This window comes from Enhydra lutris, unplaced genomic scaffold, assembly GCF_002288905.1.
Source record: "Enhydra lutris kenyoni isolate GAN:26980312 unplaced genomic scaffold, ASM228890v2 scaffoldscaffold20, whole genome shotgun sequence".
In the NCBI taxonomy this organism is placed as follows: domain Eukaryota; kingdom Metazoa; phylum Chordata; class Mammalia; order Carnivora; family Mustelidae; genus Enhydra; species Enhydra lutris.
Genome location: NW_019154104.1, coordinates 17,387,013 through 17,402,344, shown reverse-complemented (window position 1 = coordinate 17,402,344; position 15,332 = coordinate 17,387,013). Strand labels below are relative to the sequence as shown.

General features: G+C 53.5%; 1 protein-coding gene across 1 annotated transcript in view; it reads left to right on the top strand.

The window, feature by feature from the left end:
- The window catches only part of LOC111148784 (leucine rich repeat containing 74A), a 44,185-nt gene extending 30,863 nt beyond the window's left edge, over positions 1–13,322 (top strand). The window contains 7 exon segments of the mRNA XM_022505595.1: positions 251–336; positions 1,019–1,213; positions 4,787–4,882; positions 7,329–7,475; positions 10,907–11,014; positions 11,472–11,554; positions 13,149–13,322. Coding sequence (XP_022361303.1) covers positions 251–336; positions 1,019–1,213; positions 4,787–4,882; positions 7,329–7,475; positions 10,907–11,014; positions 11,472–11,554; positions 13,149–13,173 — 740 coding nt within the window. The 3' untranslated portion in view covers positions 13,174–13,322.
- The last annotated feature ends 2,010 nt before the right edge of the window (positions 13,323–15,332 follow it).

The window sequence follows — 15,332 nt, the reverse complement described above, 5'->3', positions numbered from 1 at the left end:
AATAGATTGTAGCCATCTGCTTGCCGCCTGCAGTGTACGAGTGGGATTGTTTGACCGCGTTGTTGCCGGCTTCGGGAGTCCTCTGACAATTTTGTCTTTCGGTGAATAACTCAAACATTATTGTCCCAGTGTCTTACTTCGCATGACCGTTGAGTAGTCCTTATTCCCCGATGTCATGGACATCTGTCAACTCTGAGAATGGGTTCCCTGGGATTTGGGGAACACTAAGATGACTCCCTCCCTCCCCCAGCCCTCAATATAGGGCTCCAGTCACTGGATCTGAGCTGGAATCACTTCCACGTGCGGGGAGCTGTGGCCTTGTGCAATGGTCTCCGGGTAAGGCGCTCCCTGGCAGTGGTGTGTTGAGGCCAGTGAGGACGTCCAGGGCCTCCCATCCCGCCATCTCAAACCTCTTCCTCATGACCCTGTGGATGAGCACACCCCATGGTTGAGCTCTCATCCGATGCTTTCCCGTTGTTAGTGTCCCTCCCACAATTCCTGGATGTGCTTTATTCCTTAGTATAAATCCTACTTTGGCAAATGCACCTTGCTGGGGTCTCGGTGGCATCTTTGGGAATACATCAAGAGGGCAGTTTCTTTTTTTTTTTTTTTTTTTTTTTTTTAAAGATTTTATTTAGTTATTTGACAGACAGAGATCACAAGTAGGCAGAGAGGCAGGCAGAGAGAGAGAGGAAGGGAAGCAGGCTCTCTGCTGAGCAGAGAGCCCGATGTGGGGCTCGATCCCAGGACCCTGAGACCATGACCTGAGCCGAAGGCAGAGGCTTAACCCACTGAGCCACCCAGGCGCCCAAGAGGGCAGTTTCATTAGAGGGTAGGGAATGACCAGGTCCTGACTCCCTCCACTGGAAGGGATCTGGAAAATTCTGGCGGAGCTCTCCCTCCTGGAGACCACGGGGCACCCAAACTGGACAGCAGCAGGGGAGAGAAACCAGGGCCTGGTGGCTGGTGGAGTCACCCGCAGCCTTGCTGCTGGCGCTGTTCTCTCCCCTCCCTGGAGGTTAATACGACCCTGCAGAAACTGGATCTCTCTATGAACGGCTTTGGAAACGAGGGGGCTACAGCCCTGGGGGAGGTCCTCAGACTCAACAACTCCCTGGTCTACCTAGACATCAGCTGCAATGACATCACCAACGACGGAGTCTCCAAAATCAGCAAAGGGCTGGAGGTCAATGAGAGCCTCAAAGTTCTGAAGGTGAAGTCTTTACTTAAGCTGGGAGCAGGGCGTTTTATGTGTGTGTCCGTGTGTGTGTGCACGCGCGTTCAGGTGTGTGTGCGTGCATCCGTCTGTGTGTGTGTGTGTCTTTGTATGCTGGGCGGGTGCGGCAGGGTGATGGGGTTGCATGTTGCTGGGAGAATTGTTGGGAAAATTCACCTTGGGCTTCACAACCCTAATGTCACCCTCTGCTGTCACCTGGCGCATGGGCTCATCTCCCAACCCGTCTTCCTTCCTCCCACCTGGGACTTCGCTCCACACTGAAGCCAGAGTGTGCGTTTTGAGCATAAGTCTGACTTCCACCCCGACCCGCATCTAGTCCCCTTCGGCTTAGATCCCCGCCTGGCTTCCTATGGTTCAGAGCCGGTTCTCTCCTCCCGGTGTGCTTCTCCGGACTCAGTTTACCCCGTGCTCTCCCTTGCTGTCCAGCCATGGCCTCAGGAGCTGCTTTCATCTCCCCCATCCCAGGGCCCGGCTCTCCCGATGGCCTTGGCTCAACCTCCCCTGTAATGCTCTCCCCCACTGTTCCCTGCCCCTACCTGGGTCACTGCCCCAGCTCAGCGCCCTGCTCCGGCAGCCGTCCCCATGGACCCTCAGATCTCAGCTCACCCCTTCATGCAGAACTTGCCAGGTTCCTCCCTAGACTCTCATTTCAGTGACTTGCTGACTGTCTGGTCACCCCCACTGGTGTGAGAGCTGCACCAGACCAAAGATGCTGTTTTCTTCTGCCCATTGTTTTACCCCTTGTACCTATGGACACATAATAGATGCCCAAGGAATGTCCATTAATGAAAGAATGAAAACATCTTTCATTTTATTTTATTTTATTTTTTTTAAAGATTTTATTTATTTATTTGACAGAGAGAGAGAGATCACAAGCAGGCAGAGAGGCAGGTAGAGAGAGAGAGGGGGAAGCAGGCTCCCTGCCGAGCAGAGAGCCTGATGCGGGGCTCGATCCCAGAACCCTGGGATCATGACCTGAGCAGAAGGCAGAGGCTTTAACCCACTGAGCCACCCAGGCGCCCCTCTTTCATTTTATTTTTAAAAAGGTTTTATGTATTCATTTGACAGAGAGAGACAGGGAGAGAAGAAACACAAGCAGGGGAGTGGGGGAGGGAGAAGCAGTCTTCCCGCTGAGCAGGGAGCCTGATGTGGGGCTCGATCCCAGGACGCTGGGATCATGACCTGAGCCAAAGTCTCAGCAACTGTGCCACCCAGGCGTCCCTACATCTTTCATTGTAAATTGATTGGCTTATAGGGATGCCTGCCTCTGCCGGTTGCCCCCACCCCCAGCTTGTATGCACTCTCTCTCTCTCTCTCTCTCTGTCAAATAAATACATAAAATCTTTAAAAATAAATAAATACATAGATTGGCTTATAGATGCTAATATCTAACATAGAGGCTCCTGGGCGGGACGCCTGGGTGGCTCAGTGGGTTAAGCCTCTGCCTTCGGCTCAGGTCATGATATCAGGGTTCTGGGATCAAGTCCCGCATCAGGCTCTCTGCTCAGCGGGGAGTCTGCTTCCCCCTCTCTCTCTGCCTGCCTCTCTGCCTACTTGTGATCTCTCTGTCAAATAAATAAATAAAATCTTAAAAAAAAAAAAAAAAGAAGCTCCTGGGCGGTTAGAAAACAGATGACAAAGGAGGCCTTCCATTACCAGTTTCCCTTTCTGGGGCTCCTGCCCTGAGGCAGGTGCCTATTAGGGGGCTGGCTTCTTGCCTCCCACGCGGCCCTCCAGCATGGGCTCCATGCGCACCACCTGTCAGATGGGAAAGCCGAGCCTACGTGACCAGCTCAGGCCCTGCAGCTCAAGAGAGGCAAAGAAGTCAGCCTCGCCTGGCTTCCCGCTGCAACTCCAAATTCCTCAAGATGGGAGGGGAGGTGATTCGGGGGGCCACAGATGTGGGGGTGCTGGTGGAGAAGGACGGGAGTTAGACGTCAGTGACAGTGAACTGTCATCTCAGAGGACAAGCCCCTCAGCACTGCAAAGAGGAAGCCAGCTTCCCAGCAGTGGAGGGAGCAGGGGGCACCGGCTGGGGACCTCGAGAGCTGGCAGTGAGGTCCGGCCCGAGCCAGAGGAAGAGTAACTCAGAGAAGAGAGACTGGCCGATGCAGCCTGCCTGGGACTCAGCCTCCGTGGAACCATGAAGCCAAGTTCAGAGCACCCGAATCGTAAAAGATGGAAACGTTGCCTCAGCAACGTGGCAACGGGGGTTTTCTCTACTCGGTGGGTACTGGTGATTTTAACATTTTTTCTACCTCTCTTTGAATTTCTTATATAATGACCATGGGTCACTGTTTAAATGTTTAAACATATTGTCATGTGTTTAAATATATGTAAAATTCGCTTTATGTTTTAAAATGAAAGGAAAAAGTTTTAAACACAACTTACAACCTACCTCTCAGCTGGGGCGTAGGTGGGAGCCACATGAATCTTGAGCCTGGAATGATCTCCTGTTCTCCACGTCGAGCACGGCCCTCCTTTCCCTACTCTTGGAAAAATAAGGATTTCCCCAGGGAAGTGAGTCAACCAAAGGCTTCTAGAAGTTAAGCCTTACGAAGTCTGTGTTTTCTCTCTCAAGTCTGTCGGAGCCGGGGAAAAGCCGGACACAGAGTAGGTGCTCGGGGAAAGTTCTGGCTGCCTCATGAAGACACCACCTGGCAGAAAGCCTTCAACAATAATAACTAACATTCATTTGCTGCTTAGTGGGTACAAAGCATTCTTTTGAATGCTTTGCTTGAATTGATTTATTGGAACCTCAGAGTGGCCCGAAGCAATAGGTACCCAGCGGTCAGGGAATTAATCCAAGGCCAGCAAACTAGGAAGCAGAGCCACTGGGCTCCGTGTTCCTTGCTGTTAACCACTACACCAAGCTTTAGCGGCTCTCAGCTGCCTTGGGATCATGCCCTATGTGCTCAGCTAGGCCTTCATGGTCCCTGTGAAGCTCTGTGGCCTCATTCTTCTGGCTCCTGCTCAAGAGATGTTTGCCATTGCCCAAACACCTCTGCACCTTTGCACTTGCCTACCCTTGTCTACTTTGGTGCATCTCATTCCCTTTTCTGGTCCTGCCCCGGCTTCTTCCAGACCAGAAGAATCCCCATTAGTTCTGCAACACTTACCTCAAGTGTCCCCTCCCCGGTGTCGGATGCCCCTTTCCTGGCTTCCGCGGTACCAGGGTGTGCCTCTGTCACTGCCCTCACTGCACTCCTGATGCCATTCATGCGTTTGCCTCCGGCCCCCTCTAGACTGTAAGCTGCAGGAGGGCAGAGACCTGTCCTGTCTGCCTGTGCGTCCCTTAGCACGTTTCCCAGCAACTGGCACATGGTAGGTTTGCTGGCTGGATGGACGGATGAACAGATAGATGGATGAATGAGCAGTGAGATGGACAAGCAGATGGATGTCTGGACAAACAGGGAGACAGGTGCTTACAGAGAAGTCTGGGTGGAAGACAGAGATGACAATTTGATGGGAAGTAACAGAAGCCATGCTCTGAGCCAGCCTCTCCTGTCCCCACCTTATCCCCCGCGTCTCTCGTCCCTCTTCCCACAGCTTTTCCTGAACCCTATGAGTATGGATGGGGCTGTTTCACTTATCCTGTCCATCAAGAGGAACCCCAAATCCAAGATGGAAGAGATCGACATTTCCGTGAGTGATCAGACGGCGTTTGCTAGCACCAGGACGCACATCAGGGGCACTAAGAGCTCTATCCCTCCCACAAGTGCTCCATGACAAGGTCACTCCTTTTGGGGTACAACTTGGCCCTCTCTCGGGGTCCTTTTAGCAGGAGTAGCCACTCCGTCAGTAACTTCACGGTGTGACATCCCAGACCGGAGCCCGGGTGGGTCTGGGAGCAGAAAGAGCAGAGACCGAGAAGGGATCCCCAGAGCAGCCTTTGTTCACCGCCAGCCCTGCTCGTGGACAGCCCTGGCTCCAGAACGGTTCCAGAATCGCAGAACTTTTAGAATCTGTGTAGTAACACACACATAATCTGTATTTGTATCTCATGACATGGGCCCCCTGAGAGTAGAAGGTAAGGGTTAACCCCCAATAGAGGAGGGAGGCCCGAGGAGGAGACGACACTGGGCCAGGTGTTCTTGCCTGGATCATGAGACAGGTGGTGGCTGGTCCTCCTCTTTACACCGGTCCCCCCGGCCCCCAAGTGAGCTTCTATGGCCCAGCTCATCGGACCCCACTCTGGGAGGTGAGTGGAGTGGACTCATGTTCCAGAGCGACCTTGAACACAGTATTGCCGTCCGGGGGCTCACACAATAGAAATGTATTATCTCACAGTTCCGTAAACCAAGGCTCAGGATCAAGGTGTTAGCAGGATTGGCTCCCGCAGAGGACTGTGAGGAAGAGGGTGTGATGCGTCTCCCAGCTTCTGGCCGTTTGCTGGCAATCGTGGATGTTCCTTGGCTTGTAAGAGCATCACCCTGATCTCTGCCTTCAGCTTCAGACGGCGCTCTCCCCGTGTGCATGTCTGTCTCTGTAACCAAATGTCCTTTTTAGAAGGACACCAGTCACAGTGGATTAGGGCCCACTCCAATGACCTCATCTTGACTCCATCCTCTAAAGACCCTATTTCCAAATAAGATCACCTTCCCAGGTATAGGGGATTAGGACTTCAGTATCTCGTTGGTGGGAACACAGTTCAACCCATAACAAGAACTTTTCCTCATCCTTTTATATATAAGGAAAGTGAAACAGAGAAGTTAGGTCACTTGCCCAGGACCACGTAGGCAAGCAAGAAACCCAACAAAGGGTAAACCCAGGGTTTCTGCCTCTTACTCTAGAGTTCTACCAAGAGATGATGTTAAAGTCGTGTTGCATTATTTTAACGTCACACAAATATGATGTTTTGCCAAGATTTTGAGTATTTAAGCCCAGCCTCCTTGGAACTGAGTAATAAGTGAAATTTGGACTTAGGTTCACCACAGATTATAAAACCCTGGAAAAACACCCCTGCTTTTCTTTTCCCTTTGTTCTCTTCCCCATGCTCCCTGCCCTGGGGTCCACCTTTGCTCTCTGTCTCCTTGGGAGCCTCTGCCCACTGTCACCCAACAGCTCTGGCCTTGCACCGCCCATGCTGCCTTAGCCCCCACTCCACCCTGCCTCTGGGGCATTTGCTCTCCCCCCAAGCCTGCCCCAGTGCAGGCTGGAAGGCATGCCCTCAGGCACTGTCTTGCCATCTGAGGGAACGTTTAGAAGCGGTGCTATTTGGCTAACCCCAGACGGCACACGACGCCATGAGCTGGGATCACCCTGCCCCCTTACAAGCCTTTCAGCACTGACAGGTCTGAATTAGACTTTTCCCTCCCTTTTATCATCTCTCCTGATGTAACTCTAAACAGTGTTGGAACCCCTTCATTGTAGATGAACTTTCTCTAGAATATCTACAAACTGGGATGAGGTAAGCCTTCAGCCCTTAAGCATGGGTTTAATTATCTGAAGTGGCAAATAATTCCTCAGAACCACATCTGAGGAATGAGACGGGCTCACCCAACCAGGGGAGGCTCGCCTGGGACAAACACTGCTTCACGGAACACGTCTTCTCCCGTGGCCTATCACCCCGCTCTGAGGGCACTTCCAAAAGGGGAGTTCCCAGTGGGTTTTGAGCCAGGACGGGGTGGTTGGGATGAGGAATCCTCTTCCGGGGCATCTGCTCCAAAGTCCAATATGGTGTAGAAACGGACATTTCAGGGCTTTTGTCTCGGGCGCTGTCTCCTACCCCATAGCTGGGTGTCATCTGCCACACGCAGACACTGAGGCTCGCCCTCCGAGAGCCGAGCAGACAGTGTGGGGCAGGCTGCCAGCCCTCAGCCGGAAGAGCCGATCAAAATCACATGCGAACCTTACAAGTCAAATCGCAAGCTCTGAGAACAACGAAGGACTCCAGGCTAGGAGCAGCACTGCAGAACAAGCTGGAAAAGACCCCCCCCCCCAAAAAAATCCCCAAACCAAAACCTCCGCTTTTGGCTTGGATGCACCTGCTGGTCTGAGGGGGTGGAGAGGTGGGGCGGGGGGGCCCGGGGCGTGGAGATGGTACAGTGGATGGCTTCCTCATGTTGGGTCCCCTCTCTTCCCGCCTCAGAACGTGCTGGTGTCTGAGCAGTTCCTAAAAATATTGGACGGGGTGTGTGCCATCCACCCCCAGCTGGATGTGATGTACAAGTCCGTGCAAGGCTTCTCTGCCAAGAAAGCGCTCCTCCAGTGGACGAACCCCATGAAACTGATCCAGGTGAGCCCTTGCCTTCCTCCCCGAGACTCCAAGGACCCAGAGGCTCCCCTCCCCCAAAGCGTCTGCACAGTCCTCTCTGACAAGGAAAATCTCAGACGTGGAATGTTCCTTGTGGATGTTGGTTCCCCCAGCAGTGCTTCCTGGCTCCCCGAGGAAGGGGCCATCTGGGACCTGGCTGCGGGGCAGGGGAGGGCCGGTCTTGGAACAGGATGGTTTCTACCAGCCAGGCTCCTCCAACCAAGGCAAGTCACTGTGCTCTCTGAGCCCCAATGTCTTCATGTGGAAAACGGGCAGAACAACACAACTCACCCCAGGAGGGCTATGGAGAGCCAATTCTGTTAAACACACATGAAGGGCTTAGAGCCATGCCTGGCCAATAATAAGCACCCAGCAAAAGCAAGCTCTTGCCAATGACTGGTGAGGATGGCCAAGACGCTCCCCGGGTCCCCCACCCCCGCCGTGGTGAGGACAGCTATTGGATGGCTCTGGCTAAGGAGAGACTCTCAGATCCTTTCTATCTCGTGGCCACCTGCTCCTAGCTCAAGTCTCAGATCACAGGAGGCAGATGGAACCCATGGAAATGAGAAATCAGTTTTAGAGCTGCAAGGACGCTCGTCGGGTCTGATCACCTCACAGAGGAGCATCTGGCGCAGGCTGGTGTTCCCACTCCGGGCTCTCGCTGGACAGGCCCCCGCTGGGTGCACACTGGCTGCTATCTGGGGTGATGCCCCGCCGATGTGGGTCCTGTGGGCTGCGTGCTGCTGGGGAAGCTTCCTGCTCCTTGGTTGGTCTGCTCTGTGCCTTAGCCTCTAGGACTAAATTGAAAAGCTCTGTGTGCAAAATATTGTTGTGTGGAAAGTTCTAGAAGGCAAGGGGGTATCAAGTATCTTCATGAGTCAGATGACATCAGATGGAACCAAGGGAAAAACCACAGGAACGGAGTTCTGAGATGCAAAGTGGGGGCCCCACCCCGTGTTTAAAACAGCATAGAAATCTTTAGGAATCTCATAAGAATTCCAGATTAGAGACCAAACCTGATGTGCGATGGAAAACAGAGTCCTTCCCCTCGGGGTGGGGTGGGGGGGCAACAGTCTGGTTGGGAGGATGGGACAGATGCAGTAACTTTTCATAGATATATGATAAATAATAAATGAGTGCCAAAGGCAGCAAATATCATTCAAGTCCAGAGCAGAGGCCACTGTGGGGTTAGGCAAACAGAAAAGGACACGTCTTAGGGAAGGGCCTTGAAGAGCAGAAAGGATTCAGGTGAGTGACAGCGACAGGGAGGAAGTTCTGGGAATAGGATTCCCACCAGCAAAGGAGCTGGGGGTGGTACACACCATGTGCTTGGGGGATGGGCAGGACCACGCGGCTCCAGCAGAAGAACCTCGTGGTTCCAGGCTCCTGCAAAGCCTGGCAGTCAAGGCTGCACAGGGAGGCTGGGGCTGGCTGGGGCTCAGTGTTGGGGTTTGATCCCACAGGGCGTAGGGAGCCAGTGATAGTTGCTGAGTAGTGGGCGATGTGAATTCAGCAGGACTCAGGGATAAGTTTTCAGGCAATGGAGAGGAAATGAACCGAAGAGGGTAAAGATGAGAGTGGGAATGCCAGCAGGACACTGTGATCGTATGCTAGGTATGATAACAGCTTCTAGAATGGTGCCTTGCCTGAGAGTGGCAGTGGAAGTGGAGGGACTGATGTGGCAGATACCATTATGGGGCATCTCCAGGATTTGGTGAATATTTGGGTACGTGGTGCACACGTGTGAGTGTGTGTGAGTATGTGTGTGTTCGGAGAAGGAAGGCTTGTCGTGATAGGAGAGACCAAAGATAACCCCAAAAGTTCTAACCCAGGTGACTACAAAAATTGGCAGGGGAAGCAAAGTCTTCTCTGGCCGCACCCTCTCTGCCTGCCCCTCCCCACTGGCTCTGCACAGTTGAGCCCCACGGGATTTCTCCCTGTTTATCTACACCAGTTCTCGCTCAACCCCAGGCCGGTGCACACGCACGTTCCTCCGCCTGGAACACCCTTCCTCCTGCCTTCTATGTCTCACTCGTTCCTACTCTTCCTCTAGGTCTCTACTCAAGTTCATGTCCTCGGGAGACCCTTCCAGATTCCCTAATCAGGAGTGCTAGCCCCTCTCTGAACCCGTCCAGGGCAGGAGCGATGATGGGTTGTATCCATAGCACCTACCAGAGCCACGGGCCCTTCTTGAGCTGGTCCAAGTTCTTGTTGTTGACCACACAATCCACTCTAGCTGGGTTAAGCAAAAAGGGATATATTACCAGAGACTGACCCCAGAAAGGTGGAGGGGGGCTGAAGAAACAGACTCCTAGTTTAGGTTCCAGAAATGGCTCCCCAAATCCCCCACGTGGGCTGCCAGTGTGGAGGCAGCTTCTGCTGTGAACGGGAGGCTGCCCAGTGGGGGATCAGCTGCCGAATCAGGACCGCCCCACAGCTGCCTCCGGCCTGCTCCCTCCGAATCGGACCTCTCACACAAGCCTCCCCTGGCTGCTTGGTGAAACGCATCCCATTCAGTCGCCTAGGTGAAAGGGAGGTTAGGGAATGTCCGTGTTTAGCTCTGCAGTGTCTGCCTCATGGAGCTGCGTGTGTGGAGGGGACGGGATTCATGGCGGCTCACCTGTGGGGTCCCCCACAGGGCTGGCAACCACTGGGAGGGTCGAGCTGCCTGAGAGTCACCTGGGACATGTTGGCCTGTGGTGCCAGTGGGTGTCAGCATGGACTTGTGAGCAGCTGAGCTGCTCCCGATGCAGAAGTAGGGTCCCTCCAGGGGGAAAGGCAGTGCACCCCAGAGGGGTTAGTGTGGGGAGGTAAAAGCAGGGGACTGAGGACTGGTCCCTGAGGAGTTCCCCAGCCAGCACACTATCTGCGGGAATGTCTGTCAGTCCAGCTGGGCCTCAAAGGCCCATCGAGAGTGGGAGGGGAAGAGAAACGTAAACTTCAGAAGGCCCCCAAAAGAATGTTTGAATGATACAGAAGAGGTGTTCACGGTGTATTAGTACAATGCGTTCTGTAAAAGAGTATGGATGATAGGAAGATGTTGGATGGATGGAGAGACAGGTAAGAGATGATAAATGAATGATAGACAGACAGACAGAACAAACAGCAGAGACTCTAATCCTTCCCTCCTTGGAGTTGTCTGGAGATCCTGCGCCGTGGAGTGGGGGCTCCTGGAAAGCGAGCAAACCCCCAGAGCCGTCATGGCGGGCAGCTCGCCACGCCTCATCCTGTGCGGGGCTCCTGGGCTTAGGCAACCGCTACACACAGGAGACTTGGGCTCTCCCGTCTCCTTTGTACACCTCCCCTCCGCTTGCCAGGCTGCCCTTTGGCAGGGGGCGGTGGGTGGGGCAGTGGGTGGTGAGTAGGTGTTCTAAAATCAATTGTGAGCTCCTGGTGTCTCCTGCTTCTCTCAGAGCTACGCTGACCAGCACAAAATCACAGTCCTAGACTTCTTCAAGAGCTTGAACCCTAAAGGAATGATGACGATGCCTGTGGGTGACTTCCGGAAGGCCATGATACAGGTGTGCTGACCCCTATGGCTATAGCCCAGGGGGGCGGTGGGGGGCGGTGTCTGTGTGTCTGTCCGTCCGTGTGTCTGTGTGTGTCTGTGTCTACATGTGTGTCTGTGTGTTTATGTGTCTGTGTGTATCTGTGTCTGTGTATATTTGTGCGTGTGTCTGTGTATATCTGTGTGTCTGCATGTGTGTGTCTGTGTATCTCTGTGTCTGTCTCTGTGTGTGTCTGTGTGTGCCTGTGCTGTCTATATGTCTGTGTATCTGTATGTGTGAATATCCGTCTGTGTGGGTCTGTGTGTGTGTCTGTGTGTGTGTGATTCTGTGTCTGTGCATATCTCTATGTCTGTCCATGTGTCTGTGTGTCTGCATGTCTGTCTGTCTGGGTGTGTGTGTCTGTGTGTATGTCTATCTTTCTGTCTGTGTCGGGGGCTGTTGACCTTGCATGGTCCATCCACCCCTTCAGCAGGACAAGGTCCCCGTAAACCTGCACCAAGTCAGGGAGCTGATAAAGAAGCTGGACGACAAGACAGGCATGGTGAACTTCAGGTCAGTGTGGGCCCGGGGGCCATCTGATCCCGCTTCTGCCCGGGAAGCCCTGTTGCCCCACCCCCCGCAGGCGCCCGGGCTGAGCGGGGTGCAACCTGCACTCCATGAGGCGACCTCACCTCCCTGGAAGCAGCTGGCCACGCTCTCCAGGGCTCCCAAGCCCGCCCCACGGTCTGCCCTCTGCCTCAGCTTCCCCTCAACCACGGACTGCTGGCTGCAGGGCCAGACTCTGGGGACACAGTGAGGTGACACACCGGAGTGCATGGCTAGACCCCGGTGTGTTGGGAGGGGTCTGCAGGTCCCCTGGGAGCCCAAAGAGGAGGATCACTCCGGCAGGAACTGTTGTGGTTCAGTGGTTTGTGACATAGTCTCCATCCCTTAAAGAAATAGGAAGGGGCTGGGATAACAGTCATAAGGATAATGACACTGTCCACGAGCCCTTTCCATGGGCCCTGTACTCTGCGGGCCACCGGACCTGCTCAGGTGTCCTACCTCTCACAGCGCCCAACAGCGGCTGTCGTCGCCTGCACGCGGTGACGGATACTGAGCTTTGGAGAAGGGCAGCACGGGAGCTCAGTACGCACACAGAACGCGGCAGCTGTGGCCTTTGAAGCCAGGCCTGTGTGCTGGACCTCCTCGCTGAGGCCTGCCAACTGGGCTCCCGTCTGGCCCCACAGCTGCATGTCTTACAGTGTCCTTCGGGAGCTCTAGCCAAGGGATCCCCTCTGGCCCTGCCCCATAAGCCCTCCCCGGGTACCTCCGTCCTGTGCCCCGATCAGCGTGTGTGCGGGTGATATAGTGGTTTAAAATGGGCTCCGGGGCCAGACCACCTGAGTCCCCAGGCCAGCTCCACTCCTGGGCAAGTTAACCCAGTCTCCTCAGGCTTCAGTTTCCCCATCTGTACTATGAAGCTCATGACAGTACTCACGGCTTCGGAGTTTTTGAGGAGTGAATGGATGAACGCCTGTAAAACGTTAAGAACGTTACCTGGCATGTGGCAGGCTCAGGGGACACATATGTTTTCTTATATAAGACTGTACCCTCACACACACACTGTTTATTATTTCTCGTAAATAGAACCACGTTATCACGTTCCTCTGAACTTGCTTTGCCTCCCAGTCTATCTTGGCAATCTTTCCAGGTTTGTACATTTAGACCCCTCTCCGTCTTTTTAAATGCCATGTGCTAGTTCATAGCACAGACATCTCATCCTTGAAGCTCAATTTTATGGACCTTTAAGGAACTTCCATTGTTTTGCCACCACAAATAAGACTGTAACCAGCATCCTTTCGTCTCTGGCGTTTGCCCCAGTCTCTCTCACAAGGGCTCAGCGCAGCGGATCCCGCGCAATCCCTGTGCCGAAGGGGGTGCATGTTCTGAATGTCAACCTACTGCCAAACCCCTGCCAACAACGTGAACCAGCTCACTGCCCCCTCCCCGGGCCGGCACGGAGACTTACCTGAGTTCAACCCTCTGCCACCAGGAGGGGTGGGCGGACAAATGGTCTCTCGTGGATCGGAGTCTGCCTAGACATTCCCGCCAGCCTACCATGAGCCTCCACTGACACTGTGTATCCCCTCACCTTTCAAACCAGTCTCCTGAACACAGTGAAGCCATAGCAACAAGTCTGGTCTGGAAAGAAGTCCTGGCGACCCAGAAGTCCTGGCAAGTCAGACGGTGGCAGGGAGGAGGCGGAGATCTGTCTGAAATCCCCGTAGACACACATCAAGGCCAGGCTGTGAGCGAGCCAATAAAGTCTGCCTGGGTCTCCACGTCTCTGGGCTGCTGGTGGGGTTGGGCTGCTGGTGGGGTGCCCTTCCCCGGGGGGGCGGGGCGGGGGGGGGCAGCACCGCCTCGTCTGAGTGACCAGCAGGGGGCGCATCCTCAGCAGCCTTGGTGGGACCTATGAAAACAAATTGGGAATGCGATGGGGTTGTTGCTAGGCAGCGAGAGAAAAGCGGGGAGTGGGAGCAGGGGAGACCAGTGCAAAACAGTGGTCATCATAGTAAACGTAAACTATGTCCAGGAGAGGGATTTCTGAGATGCTGGAGGCAGCGGTTGAGGGAACAGATACTCATGAAACAAGATCGGGGACCTCTGGAAGCAAAATGCTGAGGGGCCACGTGGAGAGAGCCCAGGATGGGAGACGGAGACCTGGCATGTGGTCGTGGCCTGGCGCTACCTAGCCACCTGACCTTGGAGCCTTATGCTTCCATCTGAAAAGTAGGACAGCTGAACTAAAGGCTTCCTAATCTGTTCTGGGGAATCCATTACTCTGCATTTCTTTTCTAAAATTCCTTGGAAGCTTGGGAGAAAAGAGCTGCTTAGCATAAAAGCAGGGATAGTCAAGACCAGCCTGAGCTACACAGGTAGGGGGATGGGTACCTTAAAGGGTTCTGATCAACCTCGCCAGTTATCTTAGTGGATGAACAAAGGCAGGGACCAAAGCATGCATTTCTGTAGCACCACACAGTGCCTGGCACTTGGTAGATGCTCAGCAAAACCCACGAAACGAACAAATGCACTCACGTGGCGATTGTTTTGGGCCGGTGATGGGAAACTGGGAAAATTGGGGGTTAACCAAGAACCGACGCTTTGAGCACCAGTGGAGTGCCAGACCGGAGTCTAGGCACCCAGTTACCACCCTGGGTTCCACTTTGCGTCACCGGGGGTCGAGCTGATGCCAAGGCCTCTCTGCCCATGGGGCAGTATCGTTATTCGAAATAATTTATGCCTCCTCCCCACAGTGCATTTTCCCCTTTCCCTTCCTTAATCGACGTGTTAGCCTGCGGTTGAATTTCCATTGCTTGGGTGGCATGGGCGCTCAGAGTCAAAATGAGGATAATGAAAGAAAATAAATGCAATAAGGGATTTGAGGGCTGAAGCTCACATCTACCATACTCCTCAGGGTATGTCGATGTCTTGTGCTCTGACTCCACAAATAAATCGAATCCCTTTGAAGTCAAGCTATGTCTTTTAAGTTTATTATAATCTATAAATTTCTCCATCAAGTCTCCTGCCCATACTGAGCATCCAAAAATTGCTGGTGTCTGGTGGAACCCTGAGGATTATGAAGCCACAGAGTATCAGAATTTGAGGGCTGTGGGCCACGGATCAGTAAAACAGCAAAGTTTTCTCAAGATGCTTTTAATCCACCTCTTGCATAAAAATGAAAAGGCAGCAATCCTCTGATCAAATGTTATTTTTTGTTTGGGTAGCTTTGGGAGAATTATGGAGATATAGGGAAGCTAAAACCCACCCCTACCACCACGCCCGACCTTCCAGGCCTTCCCTTGACACTGCCACCCCCAAGTGGGTGAAGGATTGCCAAGCCAAAAAAACCTGCCTTGTAACCGCCAGGGAGCCTTCCCAAAGTGGGAGTAATTCCCACGAGTGGCCACTAGGTGTCAGGTCAGCTCCTGAAGTCCTGGTGAGCACGTCTTTTCCAGATCTTACAGACTGTCCTGCGGGCTTTGCCACCCACTTTCTATAATTCCCCCATAAGACCCGCACCTGAAATCTGAGCCCCGTAGGGTCCAGCAGCCTGACACTTGGGCAAACCTCTCCAAGGCTCAATGTTGTCCTTGTGAATTGAGATTTCTAACACCTATAGTTTCTCCCTTGCTGTAAGGAAGATCAGGGGCTGGTAAAAACCATAAACATTCAGTCCCCTCCCTTATTCAACCCACCCTGGAGCTGGGCAAGACCCAGGAGGAGACAGTGATTCACTGCGGAGGGCAGACTGCACATGGAACTCATCCTCTGACAATTGGCTTGC